This window comes from Chenopodium album, chromosome 7, assembly GCF_948465745.1.
Source record: "Chenopodium album chromosome 7, dcCheAlbu1.1, whole genome shotgun sequence".
Lineage (NCBI taxonomy): Eukaryota > Viridiplantae > Streptophyta > Magnoliopsida > Caryophyllales > Amaranthaceae > Chenopodium > Chenopodium album.
This window is the reverse complement of record NC_137840.1, coordinates 58,505,296-58,516,674: the sequence shown is the minus strand read 5'-3', so window position 1 is coordinate 58,516,674 and position 11,379 is coordinate 58,505,296. Positions and strand designations below refer to the sequence as shown.

At 28.9% G+C, this 11,379-nt stretch overlaps 1 protein-coding gene across 1 annotated transcript; it reads left to right on the top strand.

The window, feature by feature from the left end:
• The first annotated feature begins 681 nt into the window (after positions 1-681).
• Positions 682-1,957, top strand: LOC145640368 (uncharacterized). Its single transcript, XM_081691659.1, has 2 exons — positions 682-1,018; positions 1,632-1,957. The coding sequence occupies exons 1-2, from the start codon at positions 682-684 to the stop codon at positions 1,955-1,957; spliced, it is 663 nt and encodes a 220-aa protein (XP_081547785.1).
• The last annotated feature ends 9,422 nt before the right edge of the window (positions 1,958-11,379 follow it).

Sequence of the window (11,379 nt, the reverse complement as noted above, 5' to 3'; positions counted from 1 at the left end):
CACAACTCAAAGAAATCCAAATGCTAGTGTTGAGTCTGATGATACTCACATTTATGATGTTGATCTTCATCCACATGACCCTGGAAAAAGAATTCCAATTTTGGAATATCCTTCTACTAGTCGAGATGTCGTGAGAAGAGGTTATATAACAATGAAACGTTGTGATCCACGCACTCATAATTTCTTTCAAACACAAATAGGAGGTATGCGTCGATTTAGTGTTTCTTGGTTTGCTAAATATGATTGGCTTGAATATAGTGTTGAGAAAAATGCGACTTTTTGTTTTGTGTACTACTTGTTCAAGGATAAAGTTGCTTCTTTGGCTGCTAATGATTGCTTCATTAAAGGGGGGTTTAGAGGATGGAATAAGAGTGGTAGATTTAATCTTCATGTGGGAAGTCTTTGTAGTTTGCATAATCAAGCTTATGAAAATTACAATTTTTTCATTAACCTAAAAACATCAGTTGCTGAATCTTTTTCCACTTACTCCACAGAAGCTAAACTTCAATACAAATCTTGATTGACTTAATCATTAAAATGTATTAAATTTCTTTGAAGTCAAGGCTTAGCTTGTCGTGGGCATGATGAAAGCGAAGACTCTTGGAAGAGAGGTAATTTTCTTGCACTCTTAAAAGTGATGTTGCAAAGGTTGTTCTAAGTAATGCCTCAGGAAATAATCAAATGAATTCTCCTTTAATTCAAAAGGACCTCTTTAATTGTTGTTCCAAAGAAACCACTAGACTTCTCTTTGATGATATTGGGGATGACTACTTTGGAATACTAGCAGATGAATCTAGTGATGTATCTCAAAAGGAACAAATGGCCCTTTGTTTGCATTATGTGAATAATAAAGGGAAGATAACTGAGAGGTTTCTTGGAATTGTACATGTTAAGGATACCACTGCTTTGTCACTAAAGAGTGCAATTGAGTCTTTGCTTATGGAGTATTCATTGAGTTTGTCTAGAGCTCGTGGACAAGGTTACGATGGTGCTAGTAATATGAGGGGTGAGATAAACGGTTTGAAGACTTTGATCATGAATGAAACAAAACAAGCTTATTTCGAGGGGCAATGCACCGCAAACCCATATATCATCTGCTAATACACAACCAACTAATGGGCCAACACCTTAACGACAAGCAAAGAAGCAGAACCTATAATAGCTTCTTCTCCTACAACATAGTATTCTCCGTTAACATTTATTCCTCCAAATCCAACAAGGGATTTCCTCACAGCTTCACAATATTGCTACGAATCCTGATCCTGCTTCCTTATCTTATTGCACACTTTTAGCAACCCTAAGAGCTACCAAAAGGACAAGCCTTATTCATTAATTTGCTCACCAACTTCAATTAACCCTTGTTGCTGATGCTAAGGATAATGATGATTGTATTTGGTTGTTTGACCAACTTGCTAGTTTATTAAATATTATTGGTGTTTCTTGTAAGCGAAGGGAAATGATAAGAGAAATACAATCTCAACATGTTCTAGAAGCATTAGATCTAGGGGAAATTCAAAGTAGGCAAGGTTCAAACCAAGAAATTAGTTTAGGTTGGACTGGTGATACTAGGTGGGGGTCACACTACAAAATTGTTTCAAATGTTACCTCATTATATGCTACTTTTGTTAAAGTTCTTGAGAAAGTTGGATCAAATAAGTTTTATAAGGATGATCGTGTAAAGGCTATCACTGTTATGTCTACATTTGAATCCTTTGAATTTGTTTTCATGATATGTTTGATGTCTGAAATATTTAGGCAAACTGATAAATTGTGTCAAGCTTTGCAAAGAGGAGACCAAGATATTGTTAATGCCATGTCATTTGTTACATTGACTAAGGAACAATTGCAACAAATAAGGGACCATGGGTGGGAAGAATCTTTGCATCTTGTGCTTTATATTTGTGTTAAACATAATGTGGAAGCTCATAATATGAATGATATGTATGTTCCTCGTTGAAGATCAAAAAACTTCTTTGCCAAAGTGACAAATATTCATCTTTTTTAGATATAAATGTATTTAAGTGTCATTGATTTACTACTCCAAGAGCTCAATAATAGATTTGATGAGAAAAATATGGAGTTGCTTATTTGTATGTCATGCTTAAATCCGGTAAATTCATTTGCGGCATTTGATAAGCAAAAGTTGATGAGACTTGCCGAGTTATATCCCGAAGATAGAGTTTCCAACTAATGATATGACAATGACTGCACTTCATCATGAACTTGGTTTTTATATTAATGACATGCGTACAGATGCAAGGTTTGAAGACTTGAAAGGTATTAATGAGCTTTCTATGATGCTTTTTGAAACAAATAAGCATACTTCTTACAAATTAGTTTACTTGTTGATAAGACTAGCATTCTATGATTCTTGTTGAAACAAATAAGCATACTTCTTACAAATTAGTTTACTTGAAGGGTATTAGTGAGCTTTCTATGATGCTTGTTGAAACAAATAACCATCTTTTCGGTGGCGACAGCAAGCATGGAACGAGTTTTTTCATCAATGACTTGTGTAAAAAATAAGTTGCGGAATAGTATGGATAATCAACTATTGAATGATTGTGTAGTTACTTATCTTGAGAAAGACTTATTTTCTAGAGTTAGTGATGAAGATGTATTAGCACGCTTTCAAAGTATGAAAACTCGAAGATACTTTTGTAGTTTTTTTTTTTAAATTTTATTTTTGTGTAATCCATCCATTGGTAATAAAAAATTTGAATTTAAGTATTGAATATTTAATTAATATATGATCATCGTTTTTTTTAAGATTCTGAACCCACAGTTCGGAAATTTTGGATATGCTACTGACCACCATATAGGACACTTGTCATAATTTTGTAAAAAAATTCTCTCCAAAATGCTACTTCTTTTTTTTTATTATTTTGTAAAAATCCCATTATAAAAAAAAATAGTAATAAAAAAACTGAAATTCAAATATTAAGGGTATGCTAGACATTTAATAAAATTCAATTTTTTAAAAAAATGTTACATTATTTATATAATTTCAATTCATTATCATTACTAATAAATTATTAAACCTTATTATTATGAATTCGTGCATTGCACGGGGCTAAAACTAGTGATTCTTATAATTGAAATTATAAAATAGTTTATTTAGCTTTATTTTTAATAAATTTGGCGGTAAAGGGTAATAGTCTCAATTTGTTTTATTACTTTAGTTGTATACTTGTATTTATATGAAACACAATTAATTTTGATCAGCCCCCTAAAAAATTATTTTCAAGATCCGATATTTACGAAAAGAATTGTTTTCAAAATCCGTTATTTATGAGTTACGAGCTTATGATATGATGAACAAGTTAGTTCATGATGCCCTTACATTGAGAATTGACAAACTCTACTGATGTTGGATTTTCTTCGCTACTATTAGTCTATTATAAGCAAAGAATAAAGCTAACATTTGTATAGTACTAGAGTATGTCACTCTCTCAATGTAAAGGCAATTATTTCTACAAGTTGGACAAAAATACAACGTAATACAATGTATTTGCGTCTACAAAAATGAGATCACATCAATTAAGTGAAGAAAAGACAACGCCGAGAGAGTACTAGAGTTTGTCACTCTCAATGTAATATCTATTTCAATAAGACAACAATCCGCTAGGGGCCTTCATTCAATGAGCCTAATGAAGACATACAATTAATAGCTGCCCCTCTTTCTTTTTATCTTTTCTCTCTCTTCTTTCTTCTAGGATTTTAGTTTTTTTAGCCATTTAGGCCGAAAATAGGAAATAATCTAATTTTCGACCCTTTTTCTTTAATTCAATTTAGCCTTTTGCTTTGATTTACGTTTTGGTTTGTTTTGATTTGTTTTGTTCTCTCCATAAGTGAAAATATGTCCCAATTTTATGGGGTTTTTTCCTAATTCCATGGGATTTCGATTCTCATCTAAGAATTTGATTTTTATGTTTTGTTAAATGAGGATTTTGATAAATGGCAATGGAATGCAAATTTATTAATCACTTCAACGCTTATATGCTTACAACCATGGTAAATTTCAAACCTCTTTTCCAAATTACGCCAATAGTTGTTTGATCAATTTTCATGCCTTCACCATCACAATGGAATTTTGCTAAGGGTGTAGCCCATGAAGGAGACAAAATTGGTGGTGTATTTCAGTCTTATTATAAACAAGATAAACAAAATTTGCAAATAAAGTGGTAAGCTTTTAATAAAACATGTAAAAGGAAAAAACACCATATCAAGTAAATAAAGGGGTAAATTTGTAATATCATATGTAAAAGAAAAAATCACCGTATCAAGTACACGGTACAAAATTACTCATTTATTTACAAATTTATCACTTGATAAATAAGGGATTTTCTCAACTTTGAAGGATAATATCTAACAACATTAAACCTCTAATATACACACCAAAATTTTATCAATTTCTTTTTTTGATCGTTATAAATGTATTGTATGTTGAAATTTTATTCTTTACCACGATTTGTACAAAAAAAAAGTCCTTCTATTCCACCTTTTGCGTTATACATTAGGCTAATTAACGTGTTTGCTTACCCTACTAATGTACCTCAATTACCACTTCGTTTTAGTTTTTCCAATAATAAAACCAACGTTTACTAAATTTAAGCAACCAAAATGGGTTACATATATAGGACAATACAAGTACATAGCAAGTGCATCAGGCAATATAAATAATCTAAAAATTATATTCATCAAATCGTCTCAACCTCATGGAATCACGGGTTGTCTTCAAAAAAAGTAGTGACGACAATAATTATGCAATTCTAAACGTATAGAGTACTTATCTCACCAATAAATTTTGGTTGGAACTTGGGAGGATTTTGTTCGGGTGTGTAATGTGAAATTAAAGAAGATTAGTCCATAAGCATCAGTTTTAATGAGTACTACTTGGCTAAGGAAATACAAGACTTTTTTTTATGCAAAGGTATTACAAGACTTTGTTAGACTGTTATATTTAAAGACTATCAAAGTCTCCTGGCTAGTATACTATACTAAAGCAATCACCAAAATATCCCTAGATTACACGTGTCAGCGACTCATAAAAAAACTTCCCGCCTAATTTTTTTTTCACAAGGTAGAAAATAAGTTAATAATTCTTGTCTTAACAATTTAATATTTAAGATCCCATATTCAATTTTTCACTTAATAAAAAGCAGAAGGTGTGTTAATTTTGATAAAATCCAATTGTATTGTTGATCGACTAGTTAAATCATCTTACATCTTTAAAAAAATCATCAAACAAAATTAATTTTTAATATCATGCATAAAGATATAATTCAACCATATATTAAACTAGTTTTTGGCCCTGTGCAATGCACTGATTTATAAAGATTTATTAATAATAATAGTCAATTGAAATAGAGTTAATTGAAGTTAAATGAGTACCAATTTTATTTTCAAATTTAAATTTATTAATTTAATGTATAACATTTAAATTCTTATCTGTTGCATATTATATATAAATAAAATTTATTAAAATAATTTATTAACAGAATTTTTTTAATAAGAAATTAAATAAATAGCATTTTGGAGGGAAATTTTTATACAAAATTGTGCCAAGTGTCCCCTTTGGTGATTATTTTAGTATATAGAGTAGATAGATTGGTTAGAAAAGTTATAAATTCCAAGATTGTGTTAGTTTTTGTTGATACTAGATTAGGTCTCGTGTCATGCACGGTTATTTCACTACAATTAATCAATAAAAGAAAAAAAAAATTGTATTAAAAATAAAAAAAAATAAAATAAAACTATAACATATTTATTATCTTCTTATATTTCGTATATAATGAAATAAAACATGGATTATAATAAAAGAGTCAAAATGAGTTTATTAAAACTACATATTAAGGCCCCGTTCACTTCACTTTTATTTTTGCTGAACTTAAATTATTTTTGCTGAAACAAAATTATATTTGCTAAACTTAAATTATTTTTACTGAACTTAAATTAATTTACTGAACTGAAATTATTTTACTAATTTTCTATTATAATTTCTTTAAGAAAACTGAATTTTACTGAACTTAACTTATTATTACTACTAGAATTATTTTTACTGAACTGAAATTAATTTTACTGAACTGAACTTATTTTTACTAAACTAAAATAATTTTTACCTCATATTATTTTTTAAGGTGAAGTGAACAGGGTCCTAGACCGATGTTTTAAAAATTCAATGATAAATTAGTATCATTTTTCTTTTTATAACCAAACAGGCATTATGTATTACACATAATAGGTAGAAAAAATAATTTCAATTTAATGATAATTGGTAAATTTTTTTCCAGAAATATTATAATATATGAAAGTGTTGGAGATATACAAATAAAAAGAATGAAATTTTAATTAATCAAATTTTCTTACCTAATTACATACATTGATAAAATGTTTACAATGTTATACTATATTGCTAATCTTCTTTTATTTTGTTATATTCTTCATAATTAGAATTAGGCGAGAAACCAATTAAAGTATTAAAAAAATCAAAAACCCCGTCTAACAATAACAATAATAATAATTTTTGTAGTAAGAATCATTTTAATATATTCATCATTTTAAATATTGTTACAAAATTACCTTATTTGAAAGAATAAAAAATGGCGTATTAAAGATATGAAATATTAAGTAATATATTAAAAGATATGAAAAACGGAGTAAATACTATAAAGGAATATATTTATTATAAAAGATTTGAAATAATGTTATGATAGTTATATTATATTAAGATTGTCAAAGAAGATTTTAGTAAAAATAGGAAAAGGACATTTTTGGAGGGAAAAAAAACTACACCAAGAATTGACACGTGTCATTCCTGATGAATGTTTAAGTATTATGTTATTGATTCCCTACATATCGTCACTATAAAAATTAAATTTTATTTTTGTTAAAAATGTAAAACGACTAATTGAGGGCTTATATGGCATTTTTTTGTTTTCAGTTTCCTTTTTTTTTTTTTTATAACTAGGGCAGCTAATTAACATAGGTAGCCATATTCGAAAGTTCTTTTGGTTTGACCTTAAATCAAAATTTAGTTGTTGATATGTAACAACTATGTTTAGGGGTATATTGTCCAAGGCAACTATATATTTTTTTAAAAACACCATGGCTACTAACATTTATGATAGAAAATAAGTAAATAAATATTTTTGAGGATATACTTATCCAAATAATTGTCATTAACAAAAACTTGTACATATTAATGAAGGTATATATATAAATACACTTTTTGAGGGATAATTTTTACATCACACTATTCATAAGAGTAATTTTATACTTTTTATAAGCTAGAGAAACAAAAAACCAAAAATAGGAAATAAGAAAAGGGTGTTTTCACTTTTCTGTTGTCAGTTTTCAATATTATCATAATTTTAAAAATTTTGACTAATTTTTTATTCATTATGTAATGATTGTAATCCCCGTATTTTTAAATATGTTATAAATGAAATTTAATTTTATTTATAATATTATTTTGTATTTTTTCGTAATTTAATTTCAAAATATTCAAATTATTAATTTGGGTCAAAAATTATTTTGGTAAAAATTATTTTATGAACCTTCATTCTATAATTTATTTCAATACAACTAAAGCTTAGTCCATTTCATTCATTTGGCCTATTAATTTTATGAGGCCCAATCTTTCTATTTACCCTACAACTTTCTCTCCTATAAATACCCCATGAATCCCCAAAATTTTCTCACACAAAAAGGTTAGTCTTATTTTCTCCTTTGTTTTATTAATTTGTATAATTATAATTATTGATTTATGGGTTTTGATTTTATTGTTTGAAATTAATTTAATTTGTATCAAATTGTATTTTGATGATTGAATTTGATAATTTCATATTTTATAAATGTCATAATTTTCAGATTTTGTAAATTTTATAACCTAGGGTTTTTAATTATTGAAAATCATGATTTTAGGGTTTTTATGAACAATTTATTTAGGGCTTTTATAGTAATGATGTTTTGAAATTTTGGTGATTATAACTAATGATTAGTTTAAATTAATTCCAGATTATTTTGAACATGTAAATTCGTGTTTTAATTTTTAGATTTCTGTTCGTTAATTTTAATCCCGTTTTAATCCCGGTCAGGTTCTGAACTCATCCGATTTTGATAAAAAAAAAAAAGTACAGTTTTCCATGTAGAAACAACGTTTTAAGATTTTCGGGCAGTTTTTAATTTTAACAAAGTTTTTTTTATACTTAAAATATTATCCTTGAGTTTGATTAATAAAATTAATTATGTTTAAAGTTAATTAAGCATAAACATATGTTTTTATTGAAGTTTTAAGTGCTGGAAATAGTTTCTAGGTACTACTTTTGATGTTTTATAAAGAGGGTTTAATCACCCATTAAAAAGGGAGATTATTAGGGGTTTTTAAATAATTTTAAGATTTTTATTAAACTTTAAACTTGCTGTAATTTCATGTGTAAGAGTGTATTTTAATGTTTTTATGAAGAAAATTTAAAGAAATATATATAAGCCTTACATTTTAACTAAAGGGAAGGTTTTAAAGTGTTGTTTGATTTGAATTTTGAAGGTTTTAAAGTAAGTTAGTATTGCTGTAAATTTGATTGATTGGGTATTGATTGAGATGTTATTGTTTGGTTTAAGAGAGGAGTTTATTGAAGGTGATTTCTAGATAGTAAAGTGGCATACCAATTCGTTTATTCAAGGTACATACGAGTTACGAAACCTTGCCTTTAGATGCATGTTTAGGGATGTATCGAGAACTTAGTATCATGTATAGAGAAGACTGGGCTAAATTGTTTGGTTATACATTGTGTTTTCCGTATATTGTGTATGAGGCATGTCTGAGATATAAGTATGACTACGGTTGTGGGTGATGTATAAGTGATTGTCTTATCAATTGGATATGTTATGATTAATTAAAGGTTATACATGGATTCTTGGTTGTCTATAAGTGGAATTAATTTTGATAATGGTTCCACAAGGTTAATTTTTAATACTCTTTCATGAATTAATTATGATTTGAGTAGAGGAAGTTCATTAAAGTCTTTTAAGACGAGGTTCAGGATTTGAAGTGCCCTATGCACTTAAGGTGTTTATACACCGAGGTAGTTAAAGGATTCAATACTAAATATTGTTTGCCACTAATAAATCAAGAAGTGAATTGGAAATTTGGATTGCTTAGAATGATGTGATATTTGATTGATTATATTGTTTTGCATATGAGTCTTCACAAATTCTAAACTTGTAAATCACGTAAAGTGCAAGATGGATGAGCAATAAAACTCTAGATTTGTGCACATCTAGAGTAATGACAATCAGGGGTTGGGGTACACGGGGTTTTAGCCATGCACTTTTCTCGAGGTCGTCTGATCTATGAGTCTCTTATTTCAAATACTTTTCAAAACTAGGAGTTAGATGAGATCTCATACTAACTACGGTCACGGTGTCGCGCCCGTGGTCGTTGAATATTTATTGATGTTTCCGAAAGGAGGCATGGGGTTTTTCTTTTTTTGATGTTCCAAATGGAGCATGGGTTGGACAACCTTGTCTATTGCGTAATCCAATGAAGTAAATAAATGAGTTAGTAAATATTAACTAGTGAAGTCTTAATAAATTTGATGGTTGAGTCATGTGTTGAGTCTATAATTTAATGATGCTTATGCTTGATTATTAGTAGCATGTTAGGTATTTTTTAATTTATTTCGCAGCTTTGCTGATTGCGTGCTTTTGTGTGCGTCTTTCTTTGGTCATGGCCTCGTCTTTCAATGACCCTGTGACGATCCAATTTTTACACTTGTAATATTGGGGAGCAGATTAACCACAGGTTCTTACACATGCAGCATTCGCATCAGGGTTGTGGGATTTTGAGTGGAGAGTTGGTTATTGTTCGCAGTTTATTTCTTTTCATAAGTTTGAATTTATTTAAACTCTGGTTTTATTTATTTACTACTTTTGTTGGGTTTTGAATAAGGGTCTTAATGGTTCCATCTTGTATCATTTAATTTGGTTTTGGTTATTGGTTTTGAAACTTATTTATAACTAAGTTAGTTTTTCCGCTGCTATTTTCTAATAAAGTCTTAACGTTTGAACACGTGGCGGTAGCACGCCAGTAATTCTCTTGAATATTGTTCAGGGTCCTCACGGGTTTAAAGAGGGAATTATTGGGGTGTTACACATTATATCATATATATCATTTGATTTTAAAAAAAAAAAAAAAAAAAAAAAAAAAAAAAAAAAAAAAATAAAACCACAGTGATTCCAAACGAACCCTGAATTAACGGTTTATTAAAAGTAAAATCGCTAATTGGCGGTTTACTTACTTAAAATTCATGTGCACAAAACAAAACAATAATAGAAACCGCTAATTCAATTGTGACTAATAATGTCTAATTAATTCCTAGTTTTTTGCTAGGGTTTTCCCTCTAGGTTTCATCTTGGGAGGGTGTTTTTTTCTAGCTTTTTGCTAGGGTTTTTTCCTAGTTTTTTTAGGGTTTTCCTTCGATCTTCTCCGATCCCTTCTCCTTTTTTCCTCTTTCATCCTTCTCTCCTTGATCTCCATTGTGATTATTGGTAGGGGCTACAATTGTTCATTGATCAGTGGTAAGCCCCAAAATCCCTTTTTAATCACGTATAATTATAGATCCCACTCTTATATATGATGGTCTTAAAACCCTTGATTGGTGTAGATGATTTCTCTTTTGTCATGAGAAATTCTAATTTTTTTATGGTGGTTCGTGCGGCGTTGAATGAGTTGTCGGATCAATGACTACAATTATTTGAATTAGGTTTTGTTCAATTCAAAAACTATCGGAAATCCCAAGGCTCCTTTGTAGAAGAAGGTTGTAGAGGACATCGATTCAAGAGACGATGGTATGCATCAATGTCAATTCTCACTCGCGATTGTAGTTCGACAGAATTAGAATTGTTATTTGATTCAATTTTCATTGTATTTATCATTTCTGATCTCTTTTGTAGATGTTGTGTGGCTTCTTATTATTGAATTGATATTTCCTTCAAAAAAAAAATCTACAATTAATGAGTAAATTATAATCGTATTTTTTATTTTTGAGAGAAAAAATTATACAAAATACTCGTATTTCGTAGTGTTGTATTTGCATTTTTTGCAATGCTATGAATTTACTTTTGCTAAGGGGCATTTTAATATTCAAAAATTATCAAATGCAATCTGTATCTAATCCATAACATAAGGCTCCATATTACTATAATAATATTAAGTGTTTTGTTTTTTTTTTTTTTGAGGTCATAATACATGTATATAAAGAACCGATACTAGACTAACTTATTAAGAGCATCTCCAATGGTTCAATTGTGAGGACTTGCTTGCAATATCAATATAGTTCTTAACTACATGCTCACCATTGGAGAACAAAAAATTGA